Below are 25,253 nucleotides of genomic sequence, written 5' to 3'. Positions count from 1 at the left end.
TCTTTAGTACATTTGTCCTCTCTGCCTGGTTTGAGTCCCTTCTACCTTCTGATAACAGAATCCTGGCTTTCCTTCGGAAACCATCTCCCCTTCCTTCCAGTCTGGGTGGTTCAGATAGGTTGACTCTACCCTAAAGCTCCAGAAGTGAGCTGACATCCCAAAGTAGTATTGACCATTCCTTTCAACCCTGAGCCACCCTGATAACTCAGAGGTGCACAAGTGATCTAATAAGCCTGGCCAAGTCAGAAAAATCCCCTGAGACCACTTTGGCAGGAAATGGCTGGAAAAATCATCCCTTGCTTCCTGCTGGGTTATAGCTTGGAGCTTTGCCAGTGCTTTGCATAAAGTAAAGCCAGCACAGAGAAAGGCAGTTAGACCTGCAGTGAGACTGGTTATTAAAGAGAATTTTTGGACTCTAGGATCCAGGTTTATCTCATCTACACAGCAGTCAAATAAAGTAATGCTACTCTCTATTTCAAAGGGTTGTTATGATGAATGTGTCAATATTTATAAAACACCGATATATTTCATAAGGAAATGAAATAATTCCCATTTTCAGTAAGCCAATTTGAGTTGGTTTTTTTAACTGTCTGTACTGACTGCTTGAGTTATCTTTCTAACCAGAAGGTCATTTCAACTTGAATTTAATTCCTCTCTTCATTTGATTCAGCATTTGTATTGATCATTTTCCCAGCATTGTAACATAGGAATGAAATTAGGTGCCATAGATACAAAGACAATTAATATAGAATCTGCTACCTTCTAACTCTCAACACAATACAGGAGATGAATGTACAAATAGAAGATTTTAGAAGGGCCTGGTAAATACCATGACAAACTATGCACAAAGTGTTAAGAGTAAGGATGGGTATCTCATACAACTCTTATGGGTTAATGAGTGGGTTTCTGAGAGGTGTTACAGAGGTTTTCCTACAAGAAGTGGTTACTTATGTGAGTTTTAAAGGATGGAGAGTTTTCCAAGTAGATGGGACAACACTGAGGAATGGAAAACGCTCCAGTAGGAGACAACCAAGTAATCAAAGGCATGAAGATTGGAAAGTCCATGGAAGTCCTAGAAGCAGCAAGTGACTCAGGTAGATGGAGTTCATCCTGTGGGCAGGGAGAGGAGAGCAAGTGAGGCAGGAGGGGCGATCAGGATTCCACATAGGAGGCCATGTGCCTGTAGGATCCTGCTTCTCTGTCAGTTTGGATGTTACCATAGCTGCGCAGCTTTTACGTGTGTCTCATGGTGTTTCCATTTCCCTTGTGGACAGATTCCTTTATTGACTATCTACCACAGGGAGAGTGGGAAGGCAAGAGTAACCTACAGGTTCAATGTATGTGTAGAAAATGAGGAATGGTGGATATTAAATTCGAAAGACATTTACTAGATGCATACAACACAAAAGGGATTGTGATGAGTTTTGTAAAAGATAGTGGATAAAGCCAAAACTTAAACATGAAATTCTTCTTTGATTCTTAACTTGCACACTTCCTTCTGCAACATTGCTAGTCTTCTAATTCTGCAGTAAAGACATACTGATGATTTCAACAAACTATAATTATTTAACTTTATTGGAAATAACACCAAGCACCATCTAATATATAGATGTGAACATCATTCCAAAACTTTTAAAAATTAGCTTTTAGTATAAGCTTTATATTTGCCTTTTCTTGAGATTGTTGTTTAAACTTTTGTGGAAAGTATTGAGTAATTAAATTACATTATGCTCATATCATGTAATCCAAGAAATATAGGAATGCCAAAATTACAAAAGAATATGTCAGAAAAAATACAGGAAATAAGCAACATCTCTATGGAAACATTTTTATCATACTAGGTGATTATATTGGTCATCATGATGACTCTGGTATTATGGAAGTACAATGTAGGAAGTTGAGATGAGTTATAAACCACAGCAAACATATCACACACAGTGTATGAATACATAGTTCAACTAAGACAGTTACAAATCATCCTAAAAAACTTTGATGATCAGAAAAGGTCTTCTGTAATGTTTTAACATTTTGAAATGTATTGATACATTTTTTATGACTCATCTATGTTCTCTTTGGAAAGACAAATGTGATTTATGCAATTGCTGGGTAAATTGCCAATATGTGTCAGTCAAACCAAGTTGGTTGCTTATGTTGCTTAACACTTCTATACTGCTACTAAATTTGTGCTGCTTTACATATTAAGTGTTGAAAGAGTTTGTTAGAATCTGTAACTATGATTATATATCTGTCTATGCTCTTTTTTGATCTCTTCATTTTGCTTTATGTGTGTGTGTGAATTTTTTTTTTTCTTTAGAGACAGGGCCTTGCTCTGTCACCCAGGCTGCAGTGCGGTGGCATGTTCATAGCTCACTGCAGCTTCAGACTCAGGGGCTCAGTTGATTCTCCCACCTCAGCCTCACAAATAGTTTATATAATTTGATAATGTGTTTCTAAGTTCATAAAAGCTTAGGAATGTTTTGTCTCTTGTTGAGTTAACCCCTTTTTAGTTTTAACAGTCTTTTTTATCTCCAAGACTATTTCTTTCCTTAAGGCATAATATATTAATTAGGCCTTCATTAGTATATCAATTTTTAATAAATATAATTTATATGAATAGCATATTAATAGTTATTAAGTAATAAATATATTGATATATCCAGGTCAGGTTTCAGTATAGTAATATATCCATGTCAGCCCATTTGTATATGATATAACAGTATTAATTCTTTTAATTTCAAGCAACCTGGTGCCCAATTTGTTTTCACTTTTATTGTATTTTTATAATTGACACATAATTACTGTGCATATTGATGGGGTACATAGTAATGTTTCTATATATAATGTATAGTGAAGAGATCAGGGTAATTAGCATATCCGTCAGTTCAAATATTTATCATTTATTTGTGTGGGAACATTTGATATCCTTCTAGCTGTTTGAAACTATTTATTACTTTTAACTATAGTCATCCTACAGTGGTATAAAACACTAGAATTTGTTCCTCCTATCTAGATATAATTTAAAGTGTATCCTTTTAAGAAGCATAAACATGACATATTTATGTAGTCTGATAATCTTTGACTTTTAATTGGAGTGTTTATTCTGTTTAAATTTACTATAATTCTTAATATAGTTGTATCTAAGTCTACTATCTGCTATTATATTTGTCCTATCTTTTGAAAAATAAACTTTTAAATTTGGAATAATTTTAGACTCACAAAAAATTTGTGTGGGCACAGAGAGTTTCTATATCTGACCTTTAGCTCAGTGTCCCCTAACGTTGACATCTTACATACTTGTAGTACATTTGACAAAACTAAGAAATTAACATTGGTACATTGCTGTTAACTAAACTCTTGTCTTTATTCAGATTTCATCAATTTTCCAATAATGTCCTTTTTTCTATTCCAGGATCCAATTCAACATACCACATTGTATTTAGTCCCCATATCACTTTTGTCTCCTTTAATCTGTGACAATTTATTGATTTTGTCTTGTTTTTCATGACCTTGACAGTGTTGAAGAGTACTTATGAGTTTTGTAAAACGTCCATCAGTTCAGATTTTTATGATGTCCTTGTTGTGATTATACAAAGGTTATGCATTTTCTGGAAGAATATAAATGGAGTGGAAGTGTCCTTCCATCACATTATATGAGGGGGTGCGTAATATTCACATGCCATAATTGGTGACAATAACCTTGATCACTTGGTTAAGATTGTCTGCCAAATTTCTCCACTGTAATTTTTTTTTCCTTTTTCTTAGTCTTTTCTTTGGAAGCCGGTCACTAAGTCTAGCTACACGCACCTGGAGAGGGGAATTAAGCTTCACCTTCAGGAAGGAGGAGACTATACTCATATTATTAGCAATTCTTCTGTAAAGATGTGTCTCTTCTGCCCTTGATCCATGTGTTGGTTTATTCCTTCATTTCTGTCTTCTTTTGTATTAGTCGGGTATTTTCTATTACACCATTTTATGTCCTTTTTAGATTAAGTCCAAAATTTTGCATTTTCCTTTTAGTTGTTGCCCTACAAATTACAACATTTGTTCTTGCTACAATTTTTTTCTTAATACTTTCTCTAACAATTGAAGAGATATGTTATAGTCTAAACCCACTTATCTCCCAACCTATCTTTTGTGCTATTTTTGTCATATATTTTACATTACAGTATCTCAATAGGTCATTTTTTTAATATCACAATTTTTTTTAGTTCTAAGGCAGAATCAACTTTTCTACATTTTGCCCCCAACCTTGTTAAACGGGAAAGAATTGCATAAGTATTTGAGAAACCGCTTACCAAAAGCATCTAGCAGATCTAGCAGACGCCCATGTTAAAATATCAATAACATTCAAAAATTTGTAAAGAACTAATTTTGAATAACAAATTGGTCAATGTGAAAAACAGCTAAATGTTATACAAAATTAGAATTATCAAAGTGGTTGGGGGGTAGTGTGTACTTTCTAAAAGCATCAGATAGTCTGTTTTGAATAAGAGAAATATAAGGGAAGTGACAGCTAGAAGCAGGCACAGATTTAGATAGAACCTGCAGCCTAACTGTATAACACCTTGGGTGCCTGGGAAGAACTAAAAGTCAAGAAGAATTTTTTGAAAAACCACATAAGCCTTTTTTTTCATAAAGCTTTTATTATCATGTCATTTGTACAAATGTAACAGTAATGATAACTTCTCTTTTCCAAGGGAAAGAGAAACACTGCAGAATGGACATTAAACAAGGCATTATGCCCTACAAGCAAGACATAAAATGTCTAAGGGAAACTTCAGCATAAAAATGTTGAACACATAATGTGAGATTATTTGAATAAATAACAACTGACATACTTTTTTTAAAAAAAATAAGTATAAAAAAATAGATGTGTACATACATTCCCTTACCCTAACAGTGATCCACTAATTGCTTGCATTTCAATCCCCCCACCCTCCAGTTCCCCACCCTGTTATTTATCAAGGTGGCTGACACATTATGGCCTCCCACTAAATATTAGTTTAATGACACATTTAAAACCCATCATATTCCAATTAAATAATCAGGACTGAGCTATGTTTGATGAAACACACTCACATCTTTAAATAACAGCATGTAAAATATTAAAATACAAGCTTTCAAAAATAAATACATAAATAAGTAGAACCCTCGTAAGAAATAGTCAAACACATTAAGTCCTTTCCAGCTGTCCCTAGAAAGCTGCTGTTCTCTTTTTCATTTTCAGCTCTGGTAAGGGCAGGGACCACCCTGCAGGAAGTGTCAATGATACACTGATAAGCTTCTTACTTCTCTCCTGTCAGTTGGTGCTCCCCCTGTGATGAGAAAAGGGTTACTGTTGCAGGTGCTAAGGAAGGCTGCTCTTCTGTCACTCTGGTGGCTGAAGTTGCTTGGAGGGATGTCCCCATGCAGACTCTCTCCCAGCCCTCCACTCAGGGAAGGTCTGTCTGTACCCACTGCCCTCTATAGCAGAAAACTTGCACTCCTGAATGCTATTTTTTTTTTTTTTCAAGAAAGAAGTGGCTGTGGACTCAACTAGATTCTTGGTTTGAAAAAGCCAAAACATATTGGTCACTGATTGTCACATTGGGTTAGAAATTTCCATTCATGATCTCCCTTAAGCTGCACACAACCCTATGAAATAACTACCATTATCTACCCTATTTTGCTAAATCTCAAAGAGATTAAATAATGTTGACAGGGATCCTAGCCTTGAACTCACTGAAGGTGTCACTGCAAAGTTTCTGCTCTTCACCAAGAAGGCTTACAGGCCCAAAGTGCCCAAACCAGACATTGCATTTTTCAGGTCTGAAGCCCATTAGGGACTGAGGTAAACGTCCCAAAACAGGCAGGGGGCATTTTGGCATTGTTAGTCAAATTTACTTAGTATTCTAGAAACCCACATTTACCCTCCCAGGGGTCAGGCCTGGAAATGGAAGACACTAAAATACTGAAATATCCTCTGGCACCAGAGCAGATTAATAACCTTAATGGCAACTTTAATTGTGAAAATAATAATCACAATTTCTAGTCCTTCAGCTAACTCTTGGGGTTCCCTGATTTTATTTTTAGGGGGCAGATGCCAGTATTTCTGACCAACGGCTCCAGTCGCCTGTGTATATGGAAATTACAACTCACTTGTTCAGTATCTTTTCGATGATTTTCTGAACCATGGGGGATGCCGGGTTGAGACAAGCTTTCTTCCCATTCTTGAGTGTGGCTCTGCAGAGAGAAGGGAATTCCGTGAGACAGGAGGTCGGGCTGGGGACAGGGTTGGGGCAGCGGGAGAGTCGGGGACCCCAGCGGTGGCAGCGGAAGCGCGGGGCGGGGCTTACATGACTTCGGTTTGGGCGCAGTGGGGTCCTGGGGACTTCACATTCACACTTTGGATGTTCTTGAGGTGAATTCCCTGCAGGGTCTGCAAGCACTGGCAGCGCAGTTCAGTGACCACGGACGCTCCTAGGGAAGAAGAGACTCGCTGATTGAGCGGGGCTGTCGGCGCGGGGCGCCCACCCCAGCCGCGTCCGGCCCGGGGACCCCAGGGCGCCGGGACCCACCTGCTGCGCGCCGGCCGGCGGCCACCAGGAGCAGGAGCAGCAGCGCCACCCGCAGGAGCCGGGGATTGCTGGGGGCGGTGGAGAGCGTGGCGCGGGCCATGGGGCTCAGCAGACGGGTCGGGAAGCTGTGCGAGAAGCGGGAGAGCTGGCGGGGAGGTGCCTGCGACCCGGGCTGTGTGGCTCCCCAAGATCGGCGAACCCTTTTTATGCATGGTTGAGACTGGAAAGCCCAGAGCGGCCGGGCCAGGGAAATTCCCGGAGCTCCAGATCGATCCGGAGTCCCGAAGGAAGGCGACGGCCCCACCCCCGGGGTGGAGTCGGGTATGGGTAGGGGGAGCCCACTGGTGACGCCTACGCCTCGCCCTCCAGAGTAACTCCCGTGCACTCTGGGACTTTGGGATATTCATTTTCTGCCCCAAATTCCTGGAGAGGCAGTGAGTCCACCTCGCTGAAGTTACAGCCTGTGAGGGGGGGACCTTAGGTCCCCGATGACCCCCCGCGTACGGGGTAGGGTTGGAGGAAAGAGCTGGGGGGACCCGTGAGAACCAGGACAGGAAAGGCACGACTTCTTTAGAGGAAGAGAGCTTTGTCTCCTTAGTTATCAGATTTGCTGGGGACCCGGAGATAGGCGAGTTTTCCCTCAGCTATCCCCTCTCTATATAGTCTATCCTCTATGTTAACCTCCCGGTCTCTGCCTCTCTCATTTTCGGTTTAGCGTTATTTCATGTACATCTAACATCATGCTCTCTGTGAAAGTACAGCCATCGTCTCGGATTCCAGAGAAGAATGTTCTACTTGTTCCTTGTTCTGCATATTCTCTAATCACACTTAGAATATCTTGTTTACGTTTTCCATTTGGTGGCAACAGATTATCAGTGTCAAAAGTTGAATTCAGTGTTAGTGTCAGTGGAAGCCAGGGCTGTATAACATGACCTCTTCTTCTGTATCCTGCATAACGTCCTTCCTCCCTCTGAAATGTTGGAACTTCTTAAATCCCCTGGAGACCTTCTCCCAGTGGGAGGGATTCAGATTTGATCTAGAAATATGACACTGGCTGTCACTCTGAAGCTGTGGAGGGGCTGGGTCCAGCAGGCTCATGGGCTCAATGTTTCTGGTTCTGTCTTTGCGAATGACACTAGAGAGTAGGTACCTTGTGTGCAAACACCATTCCCACTGAAGGAGCAAACAGCTGCCTGCTGATGACATTTAAACACCAGATCACACATAAAATCACATTTCATTTACTATAGAATTTTCTGGTATTCAGCATTGGGGGATCTTTCTCTGGAAACATTAACAGGGCACTTTTTTTTTCTCGTCTGGAATTTCAGTCTTTTAACCTGATATCTTTGTCCCTTTTTCTAGTTTTAGATAATGTATTTTGATTCGTCATTAGGTTTTAGAGGGTTTAAGTGTGATTCTACAAGTTGGTCTCAGACCTCTTTGAGACGTGGAGTAGGATGGAGGAGAGGAGAAAGGAATGGCATCTGCCTGAAGCACAGGGCTCTACACAACCCAGCTCAAGGGATAAGAGTCCTTGCCCCTAACCAAACACAGAGCGTGCAACTGTGCTGCTTGTATTTAGTTGCAGAGTATCACTTGCAAGTTGTTAAGCCTCTCTGTGCCTAGCCCAAGGTGGTTATGAGAAATGAGTTAACATTTGTAAGAGACAACATGGATTAAGTGTCTTATTAATGGTTGTTAAATAAATAAAATGGACTATTTCCATTTTTAAAAGGCTATTGCTTTCCCGACATTGCCTGAACAAAAACTCAGCCTGCTATGAATTCTGTAAAGGAAAAAGAAGAATCTAATGGAAAGTTTTACTCTCCAGTGTTTTTCACATTTAAAATTTTCTGTATCCCTTACTGCCACCCAACTGTCCCTGTCGCTAACTGACATAAAGCAGTGTGAGTCCTTAAGAAATCAAAGCACATCCTAGAAAGAAGAATGTTCATATAAACACCACAATCCCAGTTTCCAAAATGGTCTTGTAGTTACTGGTGCTCACGGGTATCTGTGATGTCATTACAATAATCTTGGACAAGGGATAGAAAGGTGTGCTAGAATGTCCTGTTACTTTAAAATAGACACTATAGGTAATATATATGCTCCATTCTTTTTCAGTAATTTCCTCTCTCACATCTTCCTGACTACTTAAATTCCTTGAAAGAAAGGATAGATACAGAAAAAACATTGACCCAATGGAGGCCAAAATAGTGTCCCAAATGTCTACTGCAGTTTCAAGCTGTAATAAATGCTGCAAACTTATAAATGAAAAATAAAGTTCAATTGGGAATTTATAAAAAACAAAAAAGTTAAATGTTTTTAATTTAGGAAGGCTTTCAGAAAGGAAGACACATCTGTACTTTACCAGGAGATGCACATAGATGGGAGGTCATTAAAAATTTGCTTGTTTTTCTTCAGCAAACATAAGGTAAATGATAAGAGCTTACAAGATTCTGGGTAAATGTGGAACATGCTGCTTTTTTATTTAATAATTTCATGCTATGGGCAAGTTAATAAACCTCTGCACCAGAGACAAGGGGCAGAGAATTGATTTAATGCTCTTCTAAGCATTTTACAAATATTGACTCATTCAATCTTCCAAATAATACTGTGAAGTAGATATTAATTGTTATCTTTGTGGGACTTAACGGTTACAAACAAAAGAACTGAGGTACAGAGAGATTAAGTCACTTGCTTAACTTCATACATCCTTGAGGCTGGAAATCAAACCCAGAGAAAATGGCTCTTAACCATTAAACTATGGTAAAAAGGCACTGTGATATATAATTAGTACTTTAAGGGGAGGAAGGATTTTTAAAAATGTATTTGTTCTTGACCTAGTTGAATAGCTTAAATTTACATATTTTAAAATGAAAATACATCAAAACGATAATATGTCTTTGTAGTTTTGTTTCACTAACAGCATCACTCTCTCCTGTGGCATTGATGTAGCTCATTATCTTTCCTTAAGGTGCCCAATTCTGAAGAATAAAATAGGCACTTTTCCATGGAGAAAGCTGACAAACTACTTCTTTAAAAAAATGATGAAAATAAACGTCTTCAGTGTGATGTCATATGGATATCATGTACCCGCTTGATATGATGTCATAAGAATGGCATAAGCAGGATGCCTCTTTGGTACCACTTCCAAAAATTCATCACCCAAATCTAGTTATGATAAAACACATTCTTCAAACTCATACTGAAGACTCCTAAAGCTAATCAGTACTCTTCAAAACTGTCAAGGTCATGAAGACAATAAAAGACTGAAAAACCATCACAGTCCAGAGGAAACTGGAGAAGTGACAACTCATTGCAGTGTGGTAGTTTGGATAGGATCCTGGGACAGAAAGAGGATATTAATGGAAAAGCTGGTGAAACCCAACTTAGTCTGGAGTTTAGTTAAAAGTAATGTGTCATTGGTGGTTTATTAGCTTTAACAGACGTTCCGTGCTGTTGTAAAATGTTCACTTTCAGGGAAACAGGATGAAGGGCACACGGACACTGTATTATCTTTGCAATGTTTGTAAATTGAAAATTGTTCCAATTAAGTTCATTTTTTTCTAAGTTTATTTTTCTAAATCCATTAAGAATACCACCAAAATGAAATCAGGGCATGTGCATGTTTTACGTGCTAGCTTTCTAGACAGGAAATTGAATTTTGATTTAGTACATATTTGCTGAAATATGAAAATTCAAAATATCTGTTGCCACAGTTTGGGCAGTTCATCATGCTTCATAGTGTTAAATACTTTGCCTTCAGCATTATGTTTTCCAGATCTCTCATCTAGTTCTTATAACTGAAGAAAATCAGAAAGTGTTTGCTATCGTGCTCTCCAGACCCAACACAAGGAGAGCGCCAAGAGAATAATGCAAATGAAACATGTCAAGAGGCCGTGGACATTTGCAGGTTATGCAGAACTTGACTCCTGAGGAAAATGTCATCAGAATCACTTGTTTTTGTAAATGAAGTATAAAGGACAGGATTTGTTGTTGATGTTGGTGGTGGTGTTTTTCCCTAACATGCCGCTTGTATCAATGAGATCTTCATAAGCCAAAGCTTATAATGCTGTTGACTACAAAAATAAATTGTCTTGTTAGAGCAAGTGTTTCTCCAAGCCTATTTTCTTTTCAAGAGTTGAATGCCAGGATTTTATGCAGTCTTTAAACTTATTCAAGCAACAATTCTTAAAGAAATGGAAGAATCTTTAAAAATGGAAGCTTTGGTGGCCAAATTCCATTTGCCCTGAAATCATTATGGAACCTTACAAAACTGGCAGACAGTCAAATCTCGGTGCTCATATCTCCTAGGCCACCTGTTCTCCAGTCACTGCTACAACACTAGCTGCCTGCAGATGTCACCTGGAAACTCCTGGCCTCAGCTGAATCAGGTATCTTTCACTTTGTGGCCCAGTGTTTCTCTGTTGCTGCCAGGAAACATCCCTTTCACAAGAGGAACTGGGGTCAATGGATAAATGTTTCCCCCTTTTGCATGTTTTGGGCAGAAATTCTACACCATTTCTCAGAGGGTCCCCAGTAGAATTGAACTCCAGTTGCCCATGTCCTCTTTTCCTAGTTTGTTCTTCCCAGCTTTCAAGTCCTCTGCATTGGTAATATGTCCCCAAATAAATTACCTGCATGGCAGGCTCATGACTCAAACTCTGCATTTTGGAGGAGCCTAAACTTAGGCACTGCTCCATCCTGAGAAATAACCATGCTTAAATAAGGAGGGCAACCCTGCTCTGCCCCAAACTGATTTAGGAACTTCTTCCTCACAACTGCTATCCCTATTTCCCTATACTCATCTCTTCCAATGTAATGACTCTGGGTCAGAGCAGAGAAGAATGAAGATGTGTGAACATGACATTAGATTCCTGAATCAGTCCACCTCCACAATCCAAGGCCATGGTGGGTGCTGAATTCATGGTCCTCTCTATTTAGCCTCCCGGAGACTGCTTGTCTGGCAGCTTCTCTTTCTTCCGGTACATTTAAAATTAATCTATGCATATAAGGCACAGTGATAGGTTTAGTAGAAGAGACAAAGTTGGATCAAATCCAACTTCTAACACAAAATTCTTCATTTAATCTGTCTACTTTCTTTTGTAATGCCAGATCATTTATTTTTCTGTTCCTGGCATAATAATCTCATGATACGATCAATATGCAAGTACTTAAAATCATTCATGTAACACTGAGGATCATTCAATATTTTAGCTTTGGTCTGTTTTCTTGGGTGGGGGGTGGAAGAATGGGCAATTATTTGTATTTAAAAGTGTTTTTACAAATTGTTTTGCCTCTTCACTTTCTTAAGATTGTTTCCTAAACTTTCTGGAAGTAGGATTCATTAAATAAATAACATCATGATCATATATTATGAAAACAACAAAACATAGGATTGCCAAAATTGCAAAAGAATAAGGAAATGAGAAAATGTCCCTTGGAAATAATTACATAAGAAGTTTGTTTTGAAGATTAAAACATCATTATGACTTTAGTATTCTGGAAACAAAATTTAGGAAGTTAGAAGATGAATGTATAAACCACAAATGAAAATAGCATGCATAGCATAAAAATACAGATTTCATCTAAGAAAAGTTTGAATCATCATAAAAACTTGATCTTAAGTGTGCTATCCATAGCATTTTTTTTTTTTTTTTTTTATGCAGCGTCTTGCTGTTGCTCTGTTGCCCAGGCTGGAGTGCAGTGGTGCAATCTTGGCTCATTGTAAACTCCGCCTCCCAGATTCAAGGGATTCTCCTGCCTCAGCCTCCTGAGTAGCTGGGATTACAGGGGCATGCCACCACGCCCAGCTAATTTTTGTATTTTTAGTAGAGACAGGGTTTCACCATGCTGGTCAGGCTGGTCTCGAATTCCTGACCTCGTGATCCACCCACCCCAGCCTCTCAAAGTGCTGGGATTACAGGCATGAGCCATTGCGCTTGGCCAATCCATAGTATTTGTCAAGGGTATTTATTGTCCAATTTTTTGGTCAGAAATATTTTTGTTTTGATTTTTTCCTTCTGGGTTCTGTCCTTATATTCAGTAAAGACTTCTATACAATGCTGGTTTCAGAGTTGCTCTACTGGCGTGTTACTGAGCTAGTTCGTTGATTGACATTTTTGAAGTAGTTAAAGACAAAAAAACACAGGATCCAATTAGACATGGTGGAAATTATAGTGAAAATGGGGAAACAAGAGCTTGGTTGTGTGTCATTACTACTGTATGTTATACATAGAAGTAAATGTCTTCAATCAAATAATGTTTAATGTGCTCATATTAGTATCTGTGTATGACTGGAGCATGTGGGTGGACAGGCTCTTAACAGAATCCCTAATAGTTTCAAATGTGAGTCTAATTAAAATATCAAACAAGTCACTGGCAGGAAAAATAGCATAAGGCTGTTGGAATGTCTATGACTAACTTGGTGAGACCTGTGAGCCTAACAAGATCAGGAGTTGGGAAAATGGTGTCTTTAATGTTTAATCAACTTTCTGTTAGCTGGGTGCCTTATCCTCAGTACCCACCTGCGCTGTTACATTACAGCACTAACTGCGGTATTATTCCTCTTTATGTAATAAATATTCGACAAACATTTATTTAGCACCTACTCTGCCTGGCATTTTTCTGAGATCCGGAATGAAGAGATGAAAAAAGCTTGACACTTACTCCCTGTTTTAAAGTAGAAAAACAGTCAGATAAATGAATAATCACAGTGCAACTTAATAGGTATTCTGATGGACATAAGTACAAATTTCTTTATGCCTTGTTTCCTAATAGTTTCTATAGTCATCCTTAGATTGAAAAAAAGACTGATTTTCCAACACAGCTGATAGGTAAAACTGATTTTTTCCAACTCTGCTTGTTGTCCGCTCTACTTTCAGTTTTTATTGCCTCTAATTACGGACTCTGGATAATGATATAATCCCCATGTTGTGTCTGACTCAGTGAAGAAATAAATATTTGGAACATTTACATCCAAGATGTATTTACTTTTCTTCTTTCCTTTACTAGGAAGACAATTAAAACAGGCTCTCCATCACCACATGTCCTGTATGTTTTATAATCTTATAGACACACTGGTTGACAAACTGTGGGTTTTTTTAATTTCTGTAAACTTATGGGGTGCATGAGAAATTTTGTTACATGTATGTAATGCATAGTGATCACATCAGGTTATTCAGAATGTCCATCACCAGAGTACAATACATTTTTATTAAGTACAGTCATCCTATGCTGCTATCAAACATTGAATTTATTCCATTTATCCTACTGTACATTTATACCTTTTAACTCACTTTTCTTCATCCTCTCCCTTCCCTCCCTTTTACCCTTCTCAGTCTCTTATCTATTTTTCCTCTCTCTGCCTCCATGTGTTCAAATTGTTAGCTTCCACATATAAGTTAGAACATGTGATGTTTGTTTTTTAGTGTCTAGCTCATTTCACTTAAGACAATGACCTCACATTCCACCCATGTTGTTGTAAATGACATAATTTCATTCTTTTTACGGCTGAATAGTATTCCAGTGTGTATATATACATACTTGCTTTATCCATTCTTCCATTGATGGACAATTAGGTTGATTCCACATCTTTGCTATTGTGAATAGTCCTGTAATAAATACGTAAGTGCTGGTATTCATTTGATATATTATTTTCCTTTTGGTAGATACACAGAAGTGGGGTTGCTGGATCAAATGGTAATCTTATTTTTAGTGTTGTGAGACATTTCCATAGTGGCTGTACTAGTTTACATTCCCGAGAACAGTGTATAAAAGTTCTCGGCCAGGTATGGTGGCTCACGCCTGTAGTCCCCGCACTTTGGGAGGCTGAGGCAGGCGGATCATGAGGTCAGGAGATGGAGACCATCCTAGCTAACATGGTGAAATCCCGTCTCTACTAAAAATACAAAAAATTAGCCGGGCGTGGTGGCAGGCGCCTGTAGTCCCAGCTACTTGGGAGGCTGAGGCAGGAGAATGGCGGAAACCTGAGAGGCGGAGCTTGCAGTAAGCCGAGATCGCGCCACTGCACTCCAGCCTGGGCGACAGAGCAAGACTCCATCTCAAAAAAAACAAAACAAAAAAAAGTTCTCTTTTCTCTGCATCCTCACCAACATCGTCATTTTTTTGTCTTTTTTAATAATAGCCATTCTGACTGGGGTAAGATTATACCTCATCGTGGGTTTTATTTGCATTTCTCTGATGATTAGTGATGTTGAACATATTCTCACATACCTGTTGGCCATTTATGTCTTCTTTTGAGAATTTTCTGTCATCTCTTTTGCCCACTTTTTAATGGGATTATTTGTGGAGTTTTTTTCATTTTTGTCCTGTTGAGTTGTTTTAGTTGCTTGAATATTCTGGATATCGGTACCTTTTGGAAGAATAATTCACAAATATTTTCTTCCATTTGGCAGGTTGCTTCTTCTCTCTGTTGAGTATTTCTTTTGCTGTGCAGAAGCATTTATTTCAAGTAAGTTCAGTGTGTTTATTTTTATTTTTGTTGCCTGTGCTTTTGAATCTTAGTCATAAATTATTTGCCTAAACCAATATACAGGAGAGTTTTCCCTAGATTTTCTTCTGGTATTTTTATAGTTTCAGCTCTTATATTTAAGTCTTTAATTCATTTTGCATAGTTTTTTTGTATATGGTGAGAGATAGGGGTCCAGTTTCATTTTTCTGCATGTGGCCATCCAGTTTTCCTAACACTATTTATTGAACAGTGTATCCTCCCCTAAATGTATATTTTTGTCAGCTTTGTCAATGATCAATAGGCTGTAAATATGTGGCTTCATTTCTGGCTTCTCTATTCTATTCCATTGCTCAATGTGTCTATTTTTATGCCAATGCCATGCTGTTTTGGTTATTATAACGTGGTAATATATTTTGAAGTCGGATAATGTGATGCCTCCTACTTTGTTCTTTTTGCTCAGGATTTCTTAGGGTATTTAGGGTCTTTTTTCATTCCATATACGTTTTAGTAATTTTTTAAATTCTGTGAAGAATGGCATCAGTATTGCATTGAATCTGTAGATTTTTGGGGGCAACATGGTCATTTAAATAATATTAATACTTCTGATCCATAGGCATAAAATGTCTTTCCATTTGTTTCTGTCATCTTCAATTTATTTCATCAGTGTTCTATAGATTTCCTTGTCAAGAACTTTCACCTCCTTGGTTAAATTTATTCCTAGGTACTTTAATTTTGTTGTTGTTGTTGATAACTATTGTAAATGGGATTGCCATCTTTATTTCATTCTTAGCTAGATCAGTATTTCTGTATAGAAGGCTACTAATTTTTGTACATTGATTTTGAATCCTATAACTTTACTGAGTTCATTTATCACATCTAAGGCTTTTTTTATTGTAGTCATTAGGTTTTTCTACATATAAGACCATATCATCTGTAAAGAGGGACAATTTGACTTGCTCTTTTCCAATCTGGATGGCTTTTATTTATTTCTCTTGCCTGATTCCCCTGGGTAGGGCTTACATTACTATGTTGAAGAGGAGTAATGAAAATGGTAATCTTTGCCTTGTTTTAGATCTTAGAGAAAAGGCATTCCGTTTTTCTCCATTCAGCATTATGTTGGCTCTGAGTTTGTCATATATGGCTTTTGTTATTTTAAGGTATGTTTCTTCTATGCATCTTTGTAAACAGTATTTATCATGATGGGATATCTGCATTTTATCAAATGATTTTTCTGCACTCATTGAGATTATCATATCGTTTTTATACTTCATTCTGTTGAATTAATATATCACATGTATTGATTTGTGTATATCAAACCATTTTGGCATCCCTGGTATGAATCTCACCTGATTATAGTGTATTATCTTTTTGATGTACTGTTTTATTCAGTTTGCTAGTGTTTTGTTGAGGATTTGACATCTCTGTTCATCGGGTATATTGGTTTGTAGTTTTCTTTTTATGTTGTGTCCTTGTCTGGTTTTATTGTCAGAGTAATGCCGGCTTCATAGAATAGGGGGAAGTTCCTCCTCTTCAAGTATTTGGAATAGTTTCAAGTGGATTGGTATTAGTTCTCCTTTGTACATTTGGTAGAATTTGGCTGTTTATCCATCTGGTTCTGGGTTTTCCTTTTTGGGGATACTTTTTATCACTGATTCAATCTAGCTACTCATTTTTGGTCTGTTTGTATTTTCTATTCCTTCCCGATTCAGTCTTGGTAGGTTGTATGTTTCCAAGAATTTATTCATTTCCTATAGGTTTCCCTGATGGTCAGTCTATAATTATTCATAATACTCTGTGATTATCTTTTGTATTTCTATGGTATCAGTTGCAATATCTCCTTTTTCATTTCTAATTTTGTTTATTCAGATTTTCTCTTCTCTCTTCTTGGTTAATCAGTTAGGGATTTTCAATTTTGTTTATCTTTTTTAATAACCAACTCTTTTGTTGATCCTTTGTATTTTTTGTCCCTATTACCTTTAGTTCTGCTCTGATCTTTATTTGTTTTCCTCTATTATATTTGGCTTTGGTTTGTTCTTGATTTTCTGGTTCCTACAGGTGCATTGCTAGATTGTTAGTTTGTGATTATTCTCCTATTAATGTAGGCTTTTATTCCTGTAATCTTCCCTCTTAGCACTGTATATCCCACAGGTTTTAGTGTGTTGTATTTCCATTTTCTTCTTTTTAAGGAATTTTTAAATTTCCATTTTAATTCCTTCTTCTCCCAATCATCATTCAAGAGCATGTTCTTTAATTTCCATGATTTTCTATTATTTCCAGTGTTCATGTTGGTATTGATTTTTCATTTTATTTCATTTTGATTTGAGAACATTCTTAATATAATTTTGATTTTTAAAAATTTATTGAGACTTGTTTTGTGGCCTAACATATGTTCTATTCTGGATAATAGTCCATGTTTTTATAGAAAGAAGATATATTCTGCTGTCACTGGATAAAATGTTCCATTAATGTCTCTTAGGTCTATTTGGTCTAAAGTCCAGTTTAAACCCAATGTTTCCTTGTTTATTTTCATCAAGATGATCTGTTTAATGATGGGAAAGGGTGTTGACGTCCCCTACTTTATTGTATTGCAGTCTTTCTTTGTTTTGATCTAGTAATATTTGCTTTGTGTAGCTGAGTGCTCCAGTACCAGATGCATATATAGTAAGAATTGTTACATTCTCTTGCTGGATTGATCCCTTTGTCATTGTATAGTAATCTTCTTTGTTGAAACTACCATCAGAGTGAATAGGAAACCTACAGAATCGGAGAAAATTTTTGCAATCTACCCATCTGACAAAGGGCTAATATCCAGAATCCACAATGAACTTAAACAAATTTACAAGAAAAAAATCAAACAACCCCATCAAAAAGTGGACAAAGCATATGAACAGACACTTCTCAAAAGAAGACGTTTATGCAGCCAACAGACACATGAAAAAATGCTCATCATCACTGGCCATCAGAGAAATGCAAATCAAAACCACAATGAGATACCATCTCACACCAGTTAGAACGGCGATCATTAAAAAGTCAGGAAACAACAGATGCTGGAGAGGATGTGGAGAAATAGGAATGCTTTTACACTGTTGGTGGGAGTGTAAACTAGTTCAACCATTGTGGAAGACAGTGTGGCAATTCCTCAAGAATCTAGAACTAGAAACACCATTTGACCCAGCCATCCCATTACTAGGTATATACCCAAAAGATTATAAATCATGCTACTATACAGACACATGCACATGTATGTTTATTGCAGGACTATTCACACAATAGCGAAGACTTGGAACCAATCCAAATGTCCATCAATGATAGACTGGATTAAGAAAATGTGGCACATATAAACCATGGAGTACTACTATGCAGTCATAAAAAAGGATGAGTTCATGTCCTTTGTAGGGACATGGATGAAGCTGGAAACCATCATTCTCAGCAAACTATCGCAAGGACAGAAAACCAAACACTGCATGTTCTCACTCATAGGTGGGAATTGAACAATGAGAACACTTGGACACAGGGAGCGGAACATCACACACTGGGGCCTGTCGTGGGGTAGGGGGAGGGGGGAGGGATAGCATTAGGAGAAATACCTAATGTAAATGATGAGTTAATGAGTGCAGCAAACCAACACGGCACATGTATACCTATGCAACAAACCTGCACGTTGTGCACATGTACCCTAGAACTTAAAGTATAATAATAATAAAAAAAACCACACACCAATGAAAGTTCAGAATTGCCAGTGGATATACAATTAACTAAGTATTGAGTTATTCATTACCAATCATAATTAAGTGCTATTTAAGCACCCAAACAAATGGCAATTATTTACATTTGAGTTGAGTGACTATAGATAACAAACTGTCCAAACATTTTTTAAGTGTTTGTTCTTTAGGACCCTCAGAGATATAATAAAAGGGAACACATTTATATAGATAAATACTACATTATGTTTGTACAAATAAACGGAATTTAAAAATAATAATAATAATCTTCTCTGTCTTTTTTACTGTTCTTCACTTAAAGTCTCTTTTATATAAGTATAGCTACTCCTGCTTGATTTTGGTTTTCACTTGCGTGTAATATGCTTTTCTATCTCTTTACTTTCAGTCTGTATGTGGCTTTACTGGCAAGGTGAGTTTCACATAAGCAGTATATAGCCGAATCATGTTTTTTAAATTTATTCTTCCATTCTATATATTTTAACAGCAGAATTTAATCCATTTATGTTCAAGGTTGTTATTGATATATGAGGCTATGTTCCTGTCATATTGTTAACTATTTTTTGGTTGTTTTATATATTTTTTGTTCCTTTCTTTTTGTCTTATAGTTTTCTCTTGTGGATTGGTGGATTTCTGTAGTGATATCATTTGCATCCTTTCCCTTCCTCTTGTGTATGATTGCTTCACCAGTGAGCTTTATAGTTTAGTGTGTTTTCATGATGGTAAATGTCATCCTTTCACTTCTAGGTTTAGAATTCCTTTGAGTATTTCTTTCAGAGCTAGTCTAGTGGTAATGAAATCCTTCAGCATTTGTTTCTCTGTGAATGACTTTATCTCACCTTCATTTATAAAGGATAATTTTGCTAGATGTAGTATTCTTGGGTGGAAGACTTTTTCCTCCAACATTTTGAATATATCTTCCCATTCTCTTCTGATGTGGAAGTATTATGTTGAGAAATCCACTGTTAGTCTGATGGGGTTTTCTTTATAGGTAACTGAACACTTTTCTCTTGCTGTTTCTAGAATTTGTTTTTAACTTTGACTTTAGACTCCCATAGGGAAAACCTTTTTGCATTTTATCTGTCTGGGCACATTGAACCACCTGAATCTGAATGTCTAAATCTCTTGCTAGATTTGGAAATTTTCATCTATTTTTGCATTGAATAGATTTTCTAATCTTTTCTTTGTTTCTTCACCCTCAGGGATACTGATAATTTGTTTATTTTTTCATTTTATATTGTCTCAAATGTCACAAAGCCTTTGCTCTTTATTATGTTTTCTTTATTTTTATCTAACTGAATTATTTCAAAAGGCCTGTCTTCAAATTTTAACATTTTTTCTTCTGCTTGAGCTAGCCTATTATTGACACTTTTAAACGTATTTTATATTTCCTTTAATGAATTCTTAAGTTCTAAGCTTTTTATTTGGTTTGTATTAAAAATATCTACCTTTTCAGTAAACTTATCATTTGCATTCTGATTTTTAAAAATTTATTTCTATTGTCTTTCAGAATTCTCGAAAATATCACTGAGTATCCTTAAAAAATCAATATTTTGAATTCCTTATTTGGAACTTTGAAAATTTCTTTTTGATCAAGATATATGCTAGAGAATTAATGTTTTCCTTTTGAGGTGTTATATTTTCTTGCTTTTTTATGTTTCCTGTATCCTTATATTGATTTCTGGGTATGTGGTATAAAAGGAAATTTTCCTATTTTGGGATTTTCTTTAGTAGGGGATAACTTTTTTCTGAAGATGTATTTATGGTGTTTGGTGGGTCAAGTACTTTGGCTTTGATTCTGGGTGCATGGAGTACCATAGTCTGTGTGATTACTTTGGCTGTAAACATCATTAGTTGTATCTGTAATGTCCCCTACACTATACTAGGTGTACAATAGGTTATACCATCTAGATTTATGTAAGTGCATACTATGGTGTTCAAACAATGACAAAATCACCTAATGAGGCATTTCTCAGAATGTAGTCCTATTATTAAGTACTGCATTTTTGAGCATCTGCATCCAACCCAATAGCTGTTGCAGAACTTGCAACTGGTGGAGCCAGGTTAGCCCATTATTCTGACTGGAGAGGATGTGCTTTTAGCTGGGTCATAACTATCTCATAAAATTGTTTATTCCTGCATGCAAAACACTTTATATGCTTGGCATATTAAAAGTGATTAATAAATTTGAACTATTATCATGCTATATAAAGAATGATACAGATCATAACTTGTGAATTTTCTTGGCCATATTGTGAAATACCAAAGTGTGAAACAAAACAAGAAGGGAAGAAGTAAAGCTTTTATCCACAGCAATTATGTTCAAATTAATAATATATAACAACAAATCAATAGAAATTGTTATTCTTATGTTAATACTTTTGTAGTAACAAAATTAATTTTGTTAATGAAAATTTTGTAGGTATAAATTTTAGGGGTTAAGAAATGAATGGAAATTTTGTTGCTTAAAAAAAGAATTAGTAGTCTAGTAAAGGTTAAGTTCTACATTATACTTACTTACAAGGTCAATACTAATGCTAGAATTGTAACCATGTAGATGTTAACTAAATGCTAATATATACAAACATGTCAGGGTAAAACATTTAACCTCAAGAATTTTTTTTTCTTTTCTTTCTTTCTTGTTTCAAAAAATATCACAGGTTTTTTAATGGGATACATTAATTCATTTCCATCATCTATTTTTTATTCTACCAGGGATAAATATATATACTTTAAAGTAAAAAAGCAGAGTTCACAAGACTTACATTCTACAACTTTATTATTTTTAGGGTTTGAAGGCTAAAACAAACATCAGAAGAAACTTTCAGAAGATGTTTTAAGCAAGACATACTAGCACTAAGACACTAAAAGACCCTATCAAGTTCCTGAACATACTAACAAAAATTTATTGAGCAAGTATTTTGTGCTAGGCTCTGTGTGATTCCTAATATCACTAACCATTATTAAATCTGTTTATTATCATCAACATGTCTAGTCTTACAGTAGAGTGGGGTTGGAAAAATCAACAAAGATGTGTTTCAATAGAAATTTTCAAATAAGTAAAGGGAAAGTGCACTACAATGTTTAGCCAAGGATTGGGGGTAAAACATATATTATATATTGAAGCATGGCTTGCTTATTTTCACCTTCTTTCTGTTATCTTTTATCCAGCATTCTCAGAATAAAATGTGATTTTTGAAACAGAATAGAACTTAGATCAAAATTTTAATACAGTAAGAATAAGTATCCTGGATAAATAAGAATTCGAGAAAGTCAAGGCTTCAAAATCCTCCCCTTCCAGTGAAAAGCGTTAGCAGAAAGTTAACTAATTAACCAGATAAATTCATCAACTTTCAACATTTTCTGTACAATTTTATTGATTCTGGGAGCATCTGGGTCCAGGCAGATTTTTCCTCCCATCCTACAGAGTGGCTCTGCAAGAGAGAATAGAATTATCTGTGGGTGTCCTGGCCTGAATATCAGAAAGGATCTGTGAGACTGGAGGAATGAATGCAGATGGGGATGGAGGTAGAGGGCTTCCCTGATGAGGCGATAGCACAGAAGCAGTGGCTTACATTACTTCGTCTTTGCTGCAATGGGGTCCTGCTGAGACCAACTCCAAATTGTGGATGTTTCTGGGATGAAGTGCAAAGGTTGACTTCACATACATGCAGTGCAGTTCAGTGTACAAGTCACTGTCTACACTTACAGCTGGGGTAAATAGTGATCTATTAGTGGTCGTGAATATTTTTCTCAGTTCTCTCAATTGTAAATTGAAGGTAATTGTACCTCTCTCATAAAGCCATTGTGAATATGATCTGTAAAGCTTTAGTAAAGTGCCCAGCAGAATGCCCAGCAAATGTGAAGTGCCCCCTCTCTGTGACCCCTCCACTTGGAGTTGTTGTTATAATGGCACTCTCCAGCCCCAGGAGCACCAAGCCAGTCTTTCTCCCAGATACAGGTATAGCAGAAGCAGCAACAGGTGCAAGGAACAGATCTCTACATTTCCTTTTCCCTATGTTTCTCTTAGTTTGTCCATTGGTGGAGGAACCCAGAACAGTCAACAGCAGCGCCTGCAGGGCACAAAGTGATCTGGCACAGCTGCAGGGTGGCATTGAGTCTGAGGCTTATGGTGCAGAAGCCGAAGTTAAAGATGTTTCTAGAGCCTGAGGACTTCCTCTTGAGGGTGAGTTGCTGCCTACAAATCTGCAGTTAAGTGGCTTTTCATACCCCTTGATGTCCTTTATATGCTCTCCCTCGAAGTCAGTAAGGAGAGAGGTAGGGAAGGGGGAGGTGAAGGTATGTGGTGATACACACACACAAGCTTGTCAAGCTGTGCCCAACACAGGTCAAAATTCCTACTAAGTTGCATGTTATGCATCACTTCACATTCCCACTCTCCCTTTCTCAATACCTGTCTCCCTTACACATGTGTAAGGACTCTACTTAGGAAGGTAAGAACTAGACTGAAACACTACATATATTTTCTTTGTATGAGCCTGTAACAATATGTGCTGTCTTTCCTACAACACAGATTATAGGCTTTGTTTATAGGCTCCTACAGACATTTTAGGGGCGCCTGAAACCACAAATATATGGCCCTTGAAAGAGATCGTTCTCTTTCATTTCTAGTGCTAAAGACAGCAGATGTTCTTTGGGATTATATGGATAAAATAAGAGCCAATTATCATCAGAGGCTTACTTTGGATTTTAGCTTACTGAATTCTTTCTGCCTTAGAAATAAAGTTTATAATTTTATCAAGAAACTACAAACAAAACTCATTCTCTCTTTTTTTTTTTTTTTTTTTTAGTTGTCAAGCCAATTTTTCCTATTGTTGAACAATTATTCACTATGCCTACTGAAGTTATTTGGAACTGTTTTTAAGTGTGATGACCTGCAGGTCACATTTTACAGTTTACATTATAAGTAAGCAGGCTTCCAAATTAACCCACCTTGGAAAGGTTTGGTGACTTGATGTTGACATTCTATCTCTGAGTAAAACATTTTATTATGAGTTCCTCAGATTGTTGATGTACTGATTAATGTAGAACCTGATGACAATGAATAGGACCATGATTTATTTCTAAGTTACGCTGAAACAAGAAGTTTTCTGATTGTTTTGCACGTAGACATTTAGCCTGTATGTAGTAATCTAATGATTGTAACTCCTTTATTTTATCCTCCAATGAAAAAGAGGACAACTCTGGTATGAGGAGCCTTCCTCTCTTCTTCTAAACTTTCCCATAAAGCCCTTTTAGCTTGTGAAAGACTCTAGAACACCCCCAACTTTGTTGATGTGTCTTTCCAGGTCTGTCTTCCCATTTGGCTTTCAATAAACTTTTCTAAAATTATTTATGCCTCCACAGAAATAATTTCAGTAGATAAATGTATTTCTTATTTTTTTCCACCCTACTTAATTTTTTCTTATAAATTAGAGTTTAGCAGTAGAAAATATTAAACTAAAATAATTTTTCTTCCCATCTCAACACAGAAATGTCTAGTCTTAATCAAGCTTAAAAGAAGGGCACAAGCTGAGAGTCTGGCTTCTTCTGAGAGCTGAGATATGGAGTCAATTGCAAAGAGAAGCTCAGCAGGACACAGAATGAGGAGAGCAGGCTTCTTTCTAGCTCCTCCTGCAGGATGACTTTACAACCTTTTCTTGTTACTGAGATTGAGATATTGTGAATTCTCAAGTCAGATACATTTTCATTCAATCATAAAATCAAAGCCACTTCCAGAGCAAGATATAAAGGTTTTTAGCACTATTCATAGTATCTTTCATTTTCTGTTCAACCCCCTAAACACATTGTTAGAATATTTATTGGCTTCACTGGACACTTTTTTTCTTTCCATACTAACCCTATGCAGATTTCTTTCCTAGTTCATTAGTAAGATTTCCAAAAAGTTCCTAATCCTTTTGAGGAAACTACAGGAAAAGTCTCCTGAAGTAATGATGTTTTTGAGTGAGTTGACAGTAGGAAAGAGGTAGGCATGGATCACAGTATCTTTGAGTAATTGCCTTAATCAGCAAATGTGGCTTGTCACAAAAGACACATCGTCAGCAAGGGTCATAAGGAAGTAGTAACAAATTTCATGAGTCATCAAAATTGTATAAGCCTATTAGTCATCTTTTAATATAAAACAACTTTTTGCTAATTTTCATTAACTCAAAAAATATTGATTAAGCATCAGTTATGTGCCAGGCTTTACGAAGTTCGCTTCTTTGCATGACTTAGTCATTTTAACTATTTGTTTTTTAAAAGCGAGGCCTAAAAACTTTGTGCAAAGTAATGGGCTATGAGTCATACTCTACTATTACAACAATGATGACAACTGCTACTGTTAACTGCTATTACTATCATTTGCATCATTCCCTTCGATTTCCAAGATCAGAAACACTACACTCACAGTGATAAACTGTACAAAAATGGTTAAAAGATATTTTTTAAATGAGTAATTCAGTTGAAAGCAATTAGCTTATACAAAATTATGATTTA

General features: G+C 36.8%; 1 protein-coding gene across 1 annotated transcript; it reads right to left on the bottom strand.

Moving 5' to 3' along the window:
• Positions 1-4,623: 4,623 nt before the first annotated feature.
• CXCL3 (C-X-C motif chemokine ligand 3) lies at positions 4,624-6,737 on the bottom strand. The gene is made up of 4 exons (XM_034958671.4): positions 6,558-6,737; positions 6,336-6,459; positions 6,139-6,222; positions 4,624-5,315 (listed from the first exon to the last, which is right to left on the bottom strand). The coding sequence occupies exons 1-4, from the start codon at positions 6,655-6,657 to the stop codon at positions 5,300-5,302; spliced, it is 324 nt and encodes a 107-aa protein (XP_034814562.1). The 5' UTR covers positions 6,658-6,737; the 3' UTR covers positions 4,624-5,299.
• Between the last annotated feature and the right edge of the window lie 18,516 nt (positions 6,738-25,253).

This window comes from Pan paniscus, chromosome 3 (genome assembly GCF_029289425.2).
Source record: "Pan paniscus chromosome 3, NHGRI_mPanPan1-v2.0_pri, whole genome shotgun sequence".
NCBI lineage: Eukaryota > Metazoa > Chordata > Mammalia > Primates > Hominidae > Pan > Pan paniscus.
The sequence above is the reverse complement of the archived record's forward strand: the minus strand, read 5'-3'. Positions and strand labels throughout refer to the sequence as shown.